This window comes from Gobius niger, assembly GCF_951799975.1.
Source record: "Gobius niger genome assembly, chromosome: 21".
Taxonomy (NCBI): Eukaryota; Metazoa; Chordata; class Actinopteri; order Gobiiformes; family Gobiidae; genus Gobius; species Gobius niger.
In genome coordinates, this window is record NC_136872.1 from 26,553,499 (window position 1) to 26,571,043 (window position 17,545).

General features: G+C 42.9%; 2 protein-coding genes across 2 annotated transcripts in view; both read right to left on the bottom strand.

The window, feature by feature from the left end:
* The window catches only part of LOC306981091 (NACHT, LRR and PYD domains-containing protein 3-like), a gene marked incomplete at both ends in the record, with an annotated part of 491,281 nt that overhangs the window by 41,166 nt on the left and 432,570 nt on the right, over window positions 1-17,545 (bottom strand). The gene's annotated exons all lie outside the window — the stretch shown is intronic.
* On the bottom strand, window positions 1,227-16,788 carry LOC306980676 (protein NLRC3-like; the record flags this gene model as incomplete). The annotated part of the gene is made up of 6 exons (XM_079580105.1): window positions 1,227-1,260; window positions 1,978-2,151; window positions 2,228-3,075; window positions 3,313-3,948; window positions 14,061-14,557; window positions 16,782-16,788. 6 exons carry the CDS (start codon window positions 16,786-16,788, stop codon window positions 1,227-1,229), a joined length of 2,196 nt encoding a protein of 731 aa, XP_079436231.1.

Here is a 17,545-nt window from a genome sequence, read left to right on the forward strand (position 1 = left end):
ATATATATACAAAAATGGTTCTAAAACATTCTAAAAACAGTTTAAACAATACACAAATCAAATCTCTTTCAATTATCTGGAAATAATGTTTTGTCATAAACAAAGGACAAAACAATAAAAACACACGCACCCCAAAACTGTTTTGTTCATAATTTGTGTTATAACTTGAGCCCTGACACAGAGACAGTGAACTGACCTGAGAATCTTTAGGCGACAGTCTGAACTTTGCAGAAAACCACACAGATGAGACACTCCTGAGTCAGACAGACTGTAGTTATGACTCAGCTCCAGCTCAGTGAGATGTGAGGGGTTGGACTTCAGAGCTGAGGCCAGAAAGGAACAGCTGATCTCTGACAAACCACACCACCTGAATCTGAATATGAAATAAGCAAGGTGATTAAAATCCAATAAATACCCACACAGTGGATATTTTGAATATTAGGTACTAAGAATCTTAACTATCTGACCAAAGAGAATAATGTTTTTATAAAACATTTTATAAAACATGTTGAAGTTTTGTAAAAACATCAACAAATAAGACAAGACACAATATGTACTTCCACAGGAGTCTGGTATAAACATAATACCAAACTAAAAGTATAAAGCCGGGCTTACACTATACAATTTTGGCACAAATTTTTAATGCAGTACATCAGGGGTGTCCAAACTTTTTTTCCTGTGGGGCCGCATACTGAAGCGTACACAGGGTGAAGGGCCATAGATCGTTGGTTAGTGCCGCAAAACCTTTGACTAGCAGAGGTTTAAATTGCGCCCCACACCTTTATTTATGCTCAAAACCTTCATGCCGACTCTGTCTCACAGTAAAAGGTGAGTTGTTTGGTTAGAATTGTGTAGAATTATTACATTTCAAATAAAAAGGACTATCTCTGATGATGTGTCCCGATTCAGCAAGAAGGCAGAGGGCCACTAAAAATTGGTCTGGGGGCCGCATTTGGCCCCCGGGCCGCACTTTGGACACCCCTGCAGTACATAGAGGAGTGACGCGATCTTTCAGCCTCTCTGTGCGTCTCAGTTACAGAGTGCTACGAGCCGCTCTCTACAAACACACAACTGAAAACGGTCGCACGGTCACAGCGTCTTCAACCATGTTTGATACTTTTTCATGAGTTGTTGGGTCCAGCTGTGGCAGCACTATTGAAGCCGACTGAAAGCATTGTAAACACAGTGAAATACAGCTGCCGAAAATGTTTTGCTCTGCTGAGGTGTCAAGAACAACCTGCAAGAACTGTTGAACAGGAGCTGCGAGAACAAAATGACGGAGAACGCATCATTTGAGGTATGACTATTCTTGTAAACTTTAGAGTTGATTTAACTGAAAAATAACATTATTGCAAATGTAAGAACAAAGCTAACCAAAACTCTAGTTCATACTTGTCTGAAACTTGAGCCCTGACACAGAGACAGTGAACTGACCTGAGAATCTGCAGGCGACAGTCTGACCTTTGCAGAAAACCACACAGATGAGACACTCCTGAGTCAGACACGTCTGTGTTATGACCCACGTCCAGCTCAGTGAGGTGTGAGGGGTTGGACTTCAGAGCTGAGGCCAGAGAGAAACAGCTGATCTCTGACAAACCACAGCCGAACAATCTGAATAAAGAATAAATGAAGTGATTAAGTCCAGAGTAAAGTCAGAGGAGTTTCTGTAGCTACAGCTGAACATCTGAGACTCTGGTTTGGAGCAGGACTCAGAGGTCGGGGGTAAATGCTGTGGTTTTTCAGACATGATCTCCTACACTTTACTTCACTCTCAGAGAACGGTTACGTCCCATCACTCAGTGATTAAAGGATGAGGAGAGTGGAGGATGGACGAGCGAGAGCCGTCACAGACCTGACACTGATGTCCTCAGACCTGCACTGACCTGAGAGAGGAGAGCTGACAGTGAGGACTCTTCAGACCTGCACTGACCTGAGAGAGGAGAGCTGACAGTGAGGACTCTTCAGACCTGCACTGACCTGAGAGAGGAGAGCTGACAGTGAGGACTCTTCAGACCTGCACACAGCACAGACACTGAGGAGCCTCTCAGGTTATTATAACTCAGATCCAACTCTCTGAGATGGGAGGGGCTGGAGCTCAGCGCTGACGCCACCACTTCACAGTGAAGATCTGAGAGTTCACAGAAACCAAACCTGTAACAGATGTTAGAGCGACATGTGAGTGATTCTAACAGGTCTGTGAAGCTTCTGTCTGTGACTGAGGACTCACACAGCCTTCCTGCAGTTCCTCACCGCTGGGACCAGTCTCTGTTTACCCCAAGGAGACGTGTTGTATTTGTTTAGGTCCAGCTGCTCCAGGACCTGCTCTGACATCTGCAGCATGTAGGCCAGAGCCGAGCACTGGAACTCAGACAGTTTCTCCTTAGATCCACCTCCAGACTTCAGGAAGTCCTGGATCTGCTGCTGCACAGACTGGTCCTTCAGCTCCATCAGACAGTGGAAGATGTTGATGCTTCTGTCAGGAGACACTTCCTCTGAGCTCATCTCTTTAAGGTTTTTAATGACTTCTGTGATTTCTGATTGGTGGATTGGACTCAGCAGAGCTCCTAAAAGTCTGTGGTTGGACTCCAGACTGAGGCCATGAAGGAACCGCACAAACAGGTCCAGGTGGCCGTTTGGACTCTGCAGGGACTTCTCAAGAGCTTTACTGAGGAACTCATTTGGACTTAACTCTGAGACGGTTCTTTCACTGCCATGAGAGAACTCTTCCCCCTCATCTCCCTCTTCATCCTCATCTCCCTCTTCATCCTCATCTCCCTCTTCATCCTCATCTCCCTCTTCATCCTCATCTCCCTCTTCATCCTCATCTCCCTCTTCATCCTCATCTCCCTCTTCATCCTCATTTCCCTCTTCATCCTCATCTCCCTCTTCATCCTCATCTCCCTCTTCATCCTCATCTCCCTCTTCCCCCTCATCTCCCTCTTCATCCTCATCTCCCTCTTCATCCTCATCTCCCTCTTCATCCTCTTCACTTCTGTCACTAAAGCGGAGAAACTTCCTGACCACCTCCTGGTTGTTCTTAAAGCAGTGGTGAAGGTAAACGGCTGCCAGAAACTCCTGCACGCTCAGGTGGATGAAGCAGTAGACTGACTGGTTGAAGACACTCTCTCGTTTGAAGATCTCAGTGCAGAGTCCGGAGTAGACCGAGGCCTCGCTCAGGTCCAGACCCACCTGCTCCAGGTCTTCTTGGTAGAACATGAGGTTTCCTGTCTGCAGATGCTTAAAGGCCAGTCTCCCCAGCTTCAAGAGCAGCTCTGTGTCGGCCTCTGTCAGCCCCCAGGTCTCAGACCTGACCTTCTTGTACCTAAACTTCTGAACAAATGCCTTCCACAAACTCTTCTTCACTCTGTCATCAAACCTAACTGCACCATCATGAGTTGTTCTAAGACTTTTCTCTGCTTTGTCCTGAGCTCCTGCTCCGTACTTCCTCTTCCTGTGCGTCTGCACCAACAGGAAGTGTGCGTACATGTCTGTGAGGGTCTGGGGTAGTGGTCCGCTCTGATGGCTTCTCAACACGTGGTCCAGGACTGTGGAGGTGATCCAGCAGAAGACTGGGATCTGGCTCATGTTGTGGAGGCTGCGGGAGGTTCTGAGGTGGGACAGGACTGTTTGAAGCTGCTCTTCATCTGAGAACCTCTTCCTGAAGTACTGCTCCTTCTGTGGGTCAGTGATGAACCCCCTGACCTCCGTGACCCTGTGCACGCACCGCGCTGGGATCTGATGGGCCGCCGCTGGGCGGGAGGTGATCCATATAAGGGCGTGAGGAAGCAGAGCGCCTCTGATGAGGTTCACCAACAGTACGCCCACCTCTGACCTCTGTGTGACCTCAGAGATGAGCTCACAGCTGAAGTCCAGAGACAGTCTGCTCTCGTCGAGGCCGTCAAAGATGAACAGGAGTTTACAGACGGACAGAGTGTGGGCTGTGAGCGTCTGTGGGGCAGAGAAACACAACATTTAACATCCATGACTTGAGCTCCAGCCTTGGAGACGTCACATCCGGTGAGTGCATTCTGTGTTGACACTCGTTGTGAGCAAGTTTAACTCTCTCTGTTACTATTGTTAATCCACGTATTAAACGTAGCTTTAGAGTCCACTCTAGCTTGTGATAGATCTAATTTGACCCATTATCTCCGCGGACCCAATTCTCCGCATGAACCAACACTTCTGCGTGGATTAAATCCCTTCTCTCTCTTTTCCGTAACGTGATAGCTCGCTGGCTAGCTTTGCCCGCTAGCCTAGCCATGGCTGCCCCGTCTACTTCTGCCTCTTTAGTGCTGTTCTGCTCAGTTTGCCGTATGTCGAGTCAGAACCCTGCCTCTTTCAAAGACGATAGGAGTAGTTGCGTTAGGTGTAGTGTAGTGGTAGCTTTGGAGGCCAGGGTGTCCGAGTTAGAGGAGCGGCTGGCCGGAGTTTTGGTGAAGGCTAGCGTTAGCTACAGTCAGATAGCGACAGGGACCGTAGCCGCAGTCCGCTCCGACAGTGCCAGAGAGGTTAGCCAGGCTGAGGCTAGCCCCGCAGCGGGTCCCGTGCAGCCGGGACAAGACCAGGACGGATTTGTGACTGTTCGGGGTGGGGGAAGTACTAAGCGCACACCCGTAGCGCACCAAACTCTTCACGTCCAGAACAGGTTTTCTCCCCTCAGCGCCACACCGGCTGAACCTGATACTCTGGTGATTGGAAGCTCCATAGTTAGGGACTTGAAGATCCCAGCAGCTTTGGTTAGGTGTTATCCGGGGGCCAGAGTTGGTGACATCGAAGGTAACCTTAGGCGCTTAAAGCAGGGAGGGAGGCGGTTCCGTCAGATCGTGATCCACGCGGGTGGTAACGATATTCGGCGGAGACAGTCAGAGATTCTCAAATTGCAAGTAGGTGCAGTGTGTGAATTGGCTAAGTCGATGTCAGATACCGTAATATACTCTGGTCCTCTGCCCAATTTGGTCAATGATGAAATGTATAGCAGACATTTATCATTCAACTGCTGGTTGTCTAGATGGTGTGAGCAAAATGATGTTGGATATGTCAACAATTGGAGCGCCTTTTGGGGAAAGCCCAAGCTCATGCGCAGGGATGGCATACATCCAAATTTGGATGGTGCATCCCTTTTATCTAAGAATGTGGCCGATAGCCTCAGTCGCGGCCTAAATTGACGGTCCAGATATGAGCTCCGGGCGCAGAGCAGTAGTGTAGAACGCTCCTCTGTAACCACCAACCCTGCTCCCGGATTGTCACAAATCAAGTGTGTAGATTCTTCAGAACAAATAAAGACTGTGTCTGTCCTCCGTAAACCAAAGACTAAAATATCAAAAGCTAACAAAACAAACACTGGTGTGCGTCCAAATAACTTAATACAAATACCAGAGCAAATAAAGACTGTGTCTGTCCCCCGTACACCAAGCACTAAAACATTAAAAGCTAACATAACAAACGCTGGTGTACGACCAAATAACCTAATACAAATACCCAAAAGTAAACTAAGCATTAAACAAAATGATAAACAAAGTGCTCAGCACATAACGTTAGGGTTGTTGAATATTAGATCAATCTCTTCAAAGTCCCTTTTAGTTAATGACTTAATTTGCGATAACAACATTAACCTTCTCGCCCTGACTGAAACATGGCTTCAGCAGGACGACTATGTTAGGCTTAATGAATCTACTCCTCCTAGTTATGTCAATTTTCAAGCTAGAACCACTGGCCGAGGTGGTGGGGTCGCAGCGATATCACACTCTAATCTTGTTCTAAATCCCAAAAACGACCTAAAGTTTAATTCATTTGAAAGTCTATCGCTGTCTCTCACCTGTCCCAAATTTAAAAATCAAAAAGCTTTACTACTTGCAATTATTTATCGGCCTCCGGGCCCCGACTCAGACTTCTTAGCAGAATTTTCTGAGTTTTTAGCCAGCATAGTGCTGGACTGGAATAAAGTTATAATAGTGGGTGATTTTAACATCCACGTCGATAATAAGAGTGACAGTCTGAGCAGGGCATTTAGTGCCTGCTGGACGGGGTTGGCTTCACACAAAATGTGAATAAACCTACCCACTGTCATAAACACACCCTTGATTTGGTTTTAACATATGGGATTGAAATTAGCAACCTAAACGTTCTCCCTCAAAACCCTGCGCTTTCTGACCATTTCCTAATTACATTCAATTTCTTAATTGAAGATTACACTAATCCACAGGATAAAATTAAATTAAAACGGACACTATCTGAAAAATCTGTTTTAAAATTTAAAGAAATTATCCAACCAGTCTTTAACATTACAGAGAATAGCTCGCTTACTGATTTAAACGACAGTGATGAGTTTGTGGACAGCGTTATGCTCACGTTAAAAACAGCCCTTGATGTTGCGGCTCCACTGAAACAGAAAGTTATTCGGCCGAGGTGTGTCGCCCCCTGCAGGTACAACGCGGAAACACGAGCGCTTAAGCGGAAGACTCGCAAATTAGAGCGGTTATGGCGCAATTCGCGCACTGAACAATCTCTTAGATATTGGAACAAATGCCTACTCGCATATAAGCAAGCCATGAGGAAAGCAAAAACAAACTACTACTCTTCATTAATTGAAGCAAATAAAAACAACCCTAGGTTTCTCTTCAGTACTGTGGCCCGACTAACAAACAGTCACAGCACAGTAGAACCTTCAATCCCTAATACCCTTAGCTGCGATGACTTCCTTAAATTCTTTAATGATAAAATCAAAACCATTAGAGATAAAATAAACGATAAGCTTCCCTCATCTTATCCTGATCTAAACCTAGTTGAGTCACTGACTCCATCTGAAGTCTTAGACAGGTTTATAACTGTAGATGAGGCTGAGGTATCATCAATCATTATGTCCTCAAAACCTTCAACTTGTCTTCTAGATCCAATTCCAATTAAACTCCTTAAAGAAATTACTCCTGAAATCTCAGATACCATATTGAAAATAATAAACTCGTCTTTAGAAAACGGTTATGTGCCAAAGTCCTTTAAATACGCCGTTATCAAACCACTTTTGTAAAAACCTAGTCTTGATCCTGACATTTTAACTATAGGCCCATATCTAATCTCCCTTTCATCTCAAAAGTCCTTGAAAAAGTAGTGGCTAGGCAGCTTTTCCGTCACCTACAGAACAATAACTTATTTGAATAATTTCAGTCAGGGTACAGAAGTTATCATAGCACAGAGACCGCCTTAGTCAAAGTTACCAACGACCTGTTATTAGCAGCTGACGCCGGACTAGCTTCAATCCTAGTTTTGTTAGACCTTAGCGCAGCCTTTGACACAATCGACCACAATATTCTCCTGCAGAGGTTAGAATGTGACGTAGGCATCAGGGGAACAGCCCTCTCCTGGTTTAAATCTTATTTATCTGACAGGCAACAATTCGTTAATGTAAACCAACAGTCTTCACTGTGTTCCAAAGTGTGCTATGGGGTGCCACAAGGTTCAGTGCTCGGGCCAATTCTATTTATACTATACATTCTTCCATTAGGTACCATAATCCGAAATCACAATATCAATGTTCACTGTTATGCGGACGACACACAGCTGTATTTATCAATAAAACCAGGTCAGACAGATAAATTAGAAACACTTAGCTCCTGCGTAAAAGCCATTAAGACATGGATGACAGCAAATTACCTCCTTCTTAACCCGGACAAAACCGAGGTTATTATATTAGGCCCTCAAAAACTGAGAGAGTCTTTATCTCAACAGATCATCTCCCTGGATAATATTAGCATATCAACGAGCACAACAGTAAAAAACCTCGGAGTTCTGTTTGACCAAGACCTCTCTTTTAAAACACATATAAACCAGGCTTGTAAAATAGCGTTCTTTCACCTGCGCAACATTACTAAAATACGAAATATCCTAACTAAGAGCGATGCAGAAAAACGTATTCACGAATTTGTCTCTTCAAGGCTGGATTACTCACGCCCGTCTACACGCGCTCTGCACGTGAACGCGTTTCTGCAGGACTTTGGACAGCCTAGCCCATGCACACCGCAAAATAGTCATCTTGGTCCAGGCGGAATGTGAAACTCTGCAGGAGACGAGTGAGTTAACGGGCACATATGAACTACGTTTGGAAAACAACAGCCAAGACCGGGTCCCTAGCCCGGAGCTAACAACAACTCCGCAGAGGAGGACCGACCGGTGACTTACCTGTGCTACATCTTCTCATAGGGCCCTGCTGGGGCCCTTGATGGTGAGTCTCCAATACAGTGTTGGTTCATCCTGATACGGGGTGCCGGCCGGGGAACCGGCCGTTCTAACGCGTTATCATCTCGGCGGGCTCCGTTAAGGAGCCCTGGCGAGTAAGTCTCTCGAAGGCTCGCTGCTCCATCCTCATACCCTGGGGCTGTATTAAAGATCATTTCTCGTGTATTTCGTCGCCTGCCGCCTCTGTTTTGTCTCCTCTCAGCTTCACCTGGGCCTTACTTGGACCCCAAAAAAGCTGCAGTACCTCACGACAGCTGATCAAGGCTGTGTAGTCGAGTGCGGAGCAGTGGATCAGCGCACCCTCACACAGAAAGCTGGGGAGCGTGTGAGCAACATCAGCGCATCAAAGAGGTGGTCAATTCAAACATCACGTAAGGATGCCAAAACCGAGATCTGAGATGAGGCTGGAAGAGGAGCAGGTGTCTCTGACACAAGTGAATGACCTTCTACAGCAGCAAAAGGATATGTTCACAGCTCTATTACAGCAACAAAAAGATAACTTTGAAGGATTTGTAAAAGTTATTATTGACTCTACAAATACAAGAATGGATGCCATGATAAAAGATTTGCAAGAAGTTAAAGCAAGCCTTACTTTCACGCAGAAAGAGGTGGATGACTTGAAACAACAGACTATCCACCAGGAGAGTATGCAGCAGGATGTTATGAAAGTATGCAGCAGTTTCCTTCCAATAACTGAGAAAATAGAACATTTCGAGGCACAGCTCAAGAAGAACAATCTAGTAGTTGATGGGGTGATTGAGAGCGACGGGGAGAGCCCAGAGGAAACGGAGAGGAAAATCAGGACCCTACTGACTGACAAATTACAGCTCCCTAAGGACATTGCAATTGACAATATATATAGAAAGGGAAGGAGGACGGAGGGTAGTCACAGGCCAAGGTCAATCTTTGTCAAATTCCTTAAGCAGAATGACAGGCAAACGGCCCTCCAGAGAGCCAAAAATCTAAAGGGAACCAATGTTTTTATTAACGAAGATTATACAGAAGAAACCATAAGAAGAAGAAAAGAACTACTACCGAAAATGAGAGAAGAAAGAGCTAAAGGAAACATAGCATTTTTAAGGCACGACAAACTAATTGTACATACAAGACCAAACAGTAGTACGCCAAAAAAGCCTTGAGGGCATCCCTCATTGTAGAATTTTAACCACAGTTGAGAGCATGTCAATTTTATTATGAAGGATGTACACATACCAAAAACGGGATTAAAAATAGCACATGTTAACATTAACAGTTTAAGAAATAAACTAGTGGATGTAAAAGAACTATTATACATGTACAATTTGCACGTCTTAGGGATTTCAGAAACACATCTAGACGACACATTTGATGATGAAGAAATTGCAATACAAGGGTACAACATATTCAGAAGGGACAGAAACCGTTACGGTGGAGGAGTAGCTTTTTACATACAGGAAAACATACCAGCAAAAGTCAGAAAGGATCTATGGGACTGTAATGTAGAAACTATTTGGTTGCAAATACATCTACCTCATGTAAGTCCAATGATAGTGGGATGCTGCTACCGCCCACCTAGTTCGGACAGTAATTATATGAGTTTAATTGGAGAAATGTTGGAAAAAATCAGCAATCTAGCCTCAGAAACCTATTTTATGGGTGACTTGAATATAGATTGGCTTGCAAATAAATGCCCACAAAAAAGCAAACTTGTCGACTTCACAAATGCAAATGGCTTTATACAATTGATTAAAAAACCTACGAGAATATGTCAAAAACAGGACGGAACCATTACCGCAACATGTATTGATCACATCTTCACGAATACTCCTGAACTTTGTACAAAAGCACTATCTATTCAAGTTGGATGCAGTGACCATAACCTAATTCTTACAGTAAGGAAAGCCAAAATAGAAAAGTGTGGTCCAAGCATTTTGAACAAAAGATCTTATAAAAAGTTCATAAAAGAAGATTTTATTAAGGAAATCCAAAGCGCTAATTGGGCAGCTGTAATAAGTCAAGAGAATGTTGACGAGGCCATACTAAAATTTAATGATACTTTTCTGTCAATAGTAAACAAGCATGCTCCAGTCAAAAGGTTTACAGTAAAGAACAAAGAAACACCCTGGCTGGATAAAGATCTAAAGCAACTAATAAAACAAAGGGAACAAGCAAAAGCAATAGCATCTCTCTCAGGAAAGGCAGAAGATTGGATTTTCTACCGTAAACTGAGAAATCAAACTACAAAATTGAATAGAAACAAGAGGAAACTGCACTATGGAATTAAAATTGACAATATTAAAAATGATAATAAGAAACTATGGAACATAATAAATGATTTAACGGGAAGAAAAAAGAGGCGTGCAATATCATTTATAGAAGTGGATGGAAACTTTATGACGAAACCAATTGAGATTGCAAACTATTTTAATGATTATTTTACGACAAAGGTAGAGAGTCTGAAGATGACAATATCCAACAGTAATGATACTAGAATATCAAATGAACTAATTAAAAATAATATAATGGAACACAAACGTTGTAAATTTCAATTTATGAATACTGAAACATGCAAAATTAAAAACATTCTGAAAAATCTAAAGAATAAACCGCCAGGCATGGATGAAATCGATTGTCACTTGTTGAAAATGACTGCAGAAATTATTGCTCCAGCAGTGAGTCATGTCATTAACCTAAGTCTCACCAAAAGTAAATGTCCTCAAGAATGGAAGAGGGTAAAAGTCATTCCACTACCTAAAGATAAAAAATCACCATTCTCGGGACAGAATAGTCGTCCAATAAGTTTATTACCAGCCCTAGCTAAAGTAATGGAGCTAGTAGTATATGAACAGGTTTATGATTACTTCCACGTAAATAACCTATTCTCTGATCATCAACATGCCTATAAACACGGGCACTCCACTGCAACAGCTCTGACTCGAATAACTGACGACTGGCTTGGAGAAAAAGAAGAGAAGAAGATAGTTGGAACTGTAATGTTAGATTATTCTGCAGCCTTTGATGTCCTCAATCATCAGAGGATCTTGACAAAGTTAGAGAGTTATGGCTTTGAGAAGACAGCGACATTATGGTTTAAAAGCTATTTAGAAAAAAGATTTCAGTCAGTTTTCTTTAATGGCTATTACTCAGGAGAAAGAATGGTAACGTGCGGGGTGCCTCAGGGCAGCTGCCTTGGGCCTTTGCTCTTTAATATTTACACAAATGAAATCCCACTGGCTCTTGATAAAACTAAAATAGTAATGTATGCTGACGATTCTACTCTGTATTCATCAGCAAAAGACATAATAGAACTGCGACGAGTATTAGGCGTAGAATTAAAGCAGGTGTTAAAATGGACTCAAGAAAATAAATTGATATTAAACACGTCAAAAACAGTTGCAATGGTAGTTGGGTCTAACAATAACATTAAATCAGATCCAGAACTAAAACTTGAGATAGAAGGAGTTCAAATAAATCAGGTATATGAAACTAAGCTGCTGGGAGTTTTAGTGGACTGTAAATTAAACTGGACCAAACATATAGAAATGATAGGGGTAAAAATGGCACGTGCGATCTCAATGATAAAAAGATACAAGCACTGTCTTACACAGCAGTCTACTAAACTAATCACACAAGCGCTGGTACTGTCCTACTTGGACTATTGTCCAACAGTCTGGTCAAATGCAACATCTGAAGGAATAAAAACCTTACAAGTAGTACAGAACCGAGCAGCACGGATGTTGCTAGGCTGTGACTACATGACCAGCACAAAGGAAATGCTGAGTAAACTAAAATGGTTGTCAGTGAAAAACAGACTCTTGTACTCTCTGTTATCCTCAGTAAAAAGTATTATGTCGACAAGATGTCCAAAGATTACTTATGAAAATCTCCTGTTCAGCCACGAGAAACACAAATATAAAACCAGACATGCAACGGCCAGAAAATTTCTCTTGCCAACAGTAAGATCGAATAGCATCACGAGGACCTTTACATACAGAGCTATGCAGGCATGGAATGGACTTCCAGATAGTCTAACGATAGTGGACGACAAGAAGAGATTTAAAATGTTACTGAGAAAACTCTTACAAACAAATGTGGATTGAATTTGGCGAATGAACGTGTCATGTGATATTCCTTTCTGAATGCAAATATGTGCTACTTTTATGTACAGCTTTTATAGGATTTTAGTAGGATATACAAATGTACTGATACACATTTTTGTATGATTTAAATACTGTTTTTACTTTTTGTGAATGGATTTAGTGGGACCCCAGGAAGAATAGCGACAGCATGACTGCGCTAATGGGGATCCTTTCAATAAACAATAAACAATAAACAATAAACTGCAACAGCCTGCTGGCAGCGTGCCCTAAAAGCTCCTGAAAAGTCTTCAATTAGTTCAAAACGCAGCTGCAAGATTGTTAACACGGACAAAGAGAAGAGAACACATTACACCTGTGCTAAAGTCTCTCCATTGGCTTCCTGTTGAGTTTAGAATATGGATTTAAATGTGAGGAGCAGGATTTTAAATTTTAAAGGGTTTAGCTCCGCTTTATCTCCAAGACGCTGTCATTCCATATCAGCCAACCAGAGCTCTCCGCTCTCAAAACTCAGGGCAACTAGTGATTCCTCGAGTCTCCAAAATTACTGTAGGACGTAGAGCCTTTAGCCCCAAGCTCCGGTTTTGTGGAATAAACTCCCAGCCCACGTTAAAGAAGCAGACACAGTCCCTACATTTCAGACTAGGCTCAAAACGTACCTCTTCGAACTAGCTTCTGATCAGGTCAGTTAGGTAAAGCTCTGACCCACAGCCTGAAGTAAAGCTCTAACCCACAGCCTAAAGTAAAGCTCTGACCCACAGCCTGAAGTAAAGCTCTGACCCACAGCCTGAAGTAAAGCTCTGACCCTCAGCCTGAAGTAAAGCTCTGACCCACAGCCTGAAGTAAAGCTCTGACCCTCAGCCTGAAGTAAAGCTCTGACCCTCAGCCTGAAGTAAAGCTCTGACCCACAGCCTGAAGTAAAGCTCTGACCCACAGCCTGAAGTAAAGCTCTGACCCTCAGCCTGAAGTAAAGCTCTGACCCTCAGCCTGAAGTAAAGCTCTGACCCACAGCCTGAAGTAAAGCTCTGACCCACAGCCTGAAGTAAAGCTGCCTGAGGAGGAACACTGCTGTGGGAAGTACGGTCCACTGAGCGCTGTCCTCTTCTTCTTACTGCAGACTTTGTCTTATCATGATACAGTATTTAATTTATCTGTAGTCTGTTCATCACTATTCACATGGTGTCTCCTGCCCCCCCCCCCCCCCCCCCCCCTCGGGAGTGCCTGTCTAGCTCGAATGGAGGAACCTGCATTCTGGAATCTGAGGACTGGACGGTCTGTGATCTTGGCCCGTCTGCTGAGGGATCCTTCGGCCCTGGGTCTCTATAGCCTGTCCGTCCATGGGAGTGGATCTCTCCTTCTGTGGTTCTCCCCAAGGTTTCTCTTTTCTCCTGCCGGGTTTTTGAGTTTTCCCTTGCCGTGCTGGAGAGTCTAAGGACGGGGGACGCCCACGCCGCTCGTCGCCACCTCCTATTGGACATTATATTTACCTGAACTTTTAATTGTCATATTTATCGCTCTGTTTTATTGCCTTGATGTTTGTTGCAGCTGTGAGGCGACTTCTGTCGTGATATTGGGCTATACAAAACCATTAAACTTGAAACTTGGAGCTCCAGTGTGAGGGACTGCAGGGTTTACAGTGAATGTGAACACAGACTGAACTAACAAACGCCCTGAGAGCCAGGAGTCATTTCAAAAGTGTTTGAGACTTTGAAATATATGATGTGAAAGGTAAAGCTTTCTCTAAATGAGAGTGACCTGTGGATCCAGCGCTGGATGGAACACTTGGATCAGCTCCATCAGACTGTAGCGCCCCCTTCTGACCAGGTTCATCTCTCTGAAGGACAGTGGCACCACCAGCTGCAGCTCCTGGTTCTCTGAGCCCTGGGCCCAGTCCAGACAGAACTTCAGGACTGAGAAGGTCTTCCCCACTCCAGCCACGCCCACAGTCAGCACGGCTCTGATGGAGCCCTGCTGCAGCGCCCCCTGCTGCTGCTCAGGGGGCAGAGCTTTAAAGATGTCCTGGCACCTGATGGTGATCTCCTGGACCTCCTTCTTCTTGGACTGTGTCTCCAGACTCCTCTCCTCAGGTTGGGCTCTGGCCTCTTCACTGAGGCCCTCTGTGATGTACAGCTCAGTGAAGATGCTGTTCAGAAGAGTTCTATCTCCTGATTCTTCACTTCCCTCTGTCACACTCTCACATCTGCTGCTCAGGCTCTGCTTATGCTCCTTCAGAACCTTGTGGAGACCTTCACCTGGACACAGAGGAGGAGACACCTGTTAATGTTGATGAACAGGTCTCTTATTCCCTGCTGTAGTTGATGAGTCTCAGACTGAGCAGACTCACCTGGTGCAGGGCCTTGAACCCCCTGATCAGGACTGTTGCCTGTGTCTCCACACTGAGGCCAGGCGTCCTGCTCTGACTCTGTTTCTCTGTGACACAAACACACAGCACTGAGCACGTCTTTAACATCTCACAAGTTACAATCACAAATATAAAGCACAGTTTAGCTGCTGAGACTCTGTGTTCAGGTCAGTTCTTACCGTGAGTCTGGAGCAGGTTCAGGACTGAAGTTTGGATTTTGCCCTTTAGACCAGTCACTCTTCATGGACAGAGCCGACACTGAGGCTGTGGATCTGCTTCTGTGGAGAGAAGATGATTCATGTTTGAATCTGAAATGTGAAGTCAGCCTCTGGCCAGCAGGGGGCGTGTTAATGCAGGAGCAGAGATGACTTTAACATAAGATAAGATTTCAGTTTAAAGGCAAATATTAAAGTAAAATCAGATCAATAATACTTGTTTATCTTAAAGGGCAAAGGTGAAGCTTCAGCACCACCTGGGCTCTCTGTGACCCTGAGGAAAACCCTCTGTGGGATTTCAGTCTGGTCACAGCTCCTTCAGGCCTCGAGCCAAAGTCCAACAGAACAATCAGATTAATGTCTTTTTTTCTTTATAACGATCAACGAGGAGTCATTACTGATGGATTTATGATCTTTAACTGAATCTCTGTGATTCACTTCAACTCTAATACTAATGTAACACAGGGAAGGGCATCAGGCTTTGTCAGTGTTTCACTCAAATATGAACATGAATATTCACTCAAAATCACTGCTTAGACAATCACAGGATCTTAACACAATCAGTAAAAACTTTTCCTTAATTTTAAAACAGCTTTTATGAGTTTCCCCATTTGGTCCTGGAGGAGCTCCTGACTGGACACTTTTCAGACGTATATTTGGATTGACCTGTAGTTCTGTCTCATGAGGCTCAGAGTAACTAACATTAATGACACTATGAATGTGGTAAAGACCAAAGCAGTAAAACTAGACTTGAGAAAAATCAAAGGTGTGAAAAACAGAAAGTGGTAAAATCCCACATGTGATTAAATCATCTGTGAATTTGGATTCATTATAACAACATGGTTCATTTAATAACATTAATATCATGTCCATAAACTTAGTCCATGTATCGTCCACAGATCCTCTCATATGTTTCACCTGCACTTATCTCTGACCACTGACCATTGAGTGGAGCTTTTAAACCTCTGAATCACCACTTTAATCGAGCTTTCAAACAAGCCTCATTTGTGAATATTAAAAGTTTTAAAACTTTTGAGAAAACGAAAAAACTTTTGTCCAACAATTTGTAATTTTTTTGTTCTTTCTGTGTGAATTTGAAAAGCCCTTCTAGGGACGGACATTGCAAACTAGCCTTGGCTATAAATGTTGTTGGTACATGTTTATTGTTCACACATGTCCAAATCAAATAAATTAATAAATAAAATAAATAAATAATCTTAAAAAGTTTGAAAATGTATTTGAAGAATTGAGAAAAATGAGCATTTTTCCGACTCAAAGGTAAAATGTCACACCTTCAGTGTCAGGTGGTTCAACCAATGTAAATATCAGAAGAAAATATATTATTATAACATTTTTCAGTTTGTTTTTAAAGTAACTAAAGCTAATGTAAGAGTCCACATAAAAGAACAGTTCATTTGAAATGAGTTGCTAATGTCAGGTGGTGCAACTGCAAAAACATGTCAAATGACCATTTCAACATTATAGAGATGCTGATCCAGCTCTGGTATAAGTGTCAGAGACAATACTAGAAAAATATATCAGATATGGCTTTAAAATGTCGATACTGGAGCGATGACTGTTTTGGGCTGAGGCCGAGCTCCGTCCTCTGGTTTTATGTCTGATTCCAGCATCAGTTACAAATCACAGATAAATGTTCAGAGGAGAAAGGCTCCAAGATTCACTCGCCAAAGATTTGACTTTGTGCACATTATTGGAAACTATTTACATTTCAGAAAAATCTCGGTTCAGAGAAACTGCAAATACATAAAAAATACATGTAATTACTTTTAAATGTCATTTAACAAACATAACTTATTCAAACACATAATTGTCGAGTCAAAAATATGCAAACCATCAGTTTTGAAAAAGCTTTTTGAAAATGTGTTTTTAGAGCCTTACACGTCATTGATCCTATAACGCTTCAGGTCATATGAAAGAAAACTGACACTGCCGTGTTGTTGTCATATATTTAATGCTTTTTTTGAGAAGCTTTAGATTTGGGTAAAGCCAAACTATAGAAAATGTGCTTGGTTCAGGTGGGGGTTTAGAGGTTATGGAAGAGCATTTTTCTAAAAGGTTTTAAGCTATTGTTGTGGCTAACTAAGCTAACTAAGCTAACTAAGCTAACCAAGTTAACTAAGGTAACTAAGCTAACTAAGCTAACAAAGCTAACAAAGCTAACTAAGCTAACTAAGCTAACTAAGCTAACTAAGCTAACTAAGCTAGCAGCAGGTGCTAATGTGGTGACAAACGTCTCCACATTGAGCTTTTGGACTTTGTCTCGGTCCATTTAGGAAACTGATCCATCTGCTCATCCATCAGTGTCTCTGAGGCCTGAGGTTTAAGACTCAGATCTACAGGAAATAACAAATATTACAGCACGACCTGAAACTGAAGAGGGAAAAGTGGAGGAGCTAAAACTAAACAAGTGAATAAAAAACAACAACATAAGGTTCATGAGAAGAAGAAAACAAACGATAACTTTGATGAACATCATATTAATGACTTTTAAATGAACCATGTTTTCATCTTAATGACGTCTAAATTCTCAGATTTTCACACAGAATTTTCACATGTGGGATTTTATGGAGCTCAGTTTTACCCTGTTCTGTTTCTAGTTTTACTGCTTTGATTTTTACCACATTCATATTTAATGATGTTTT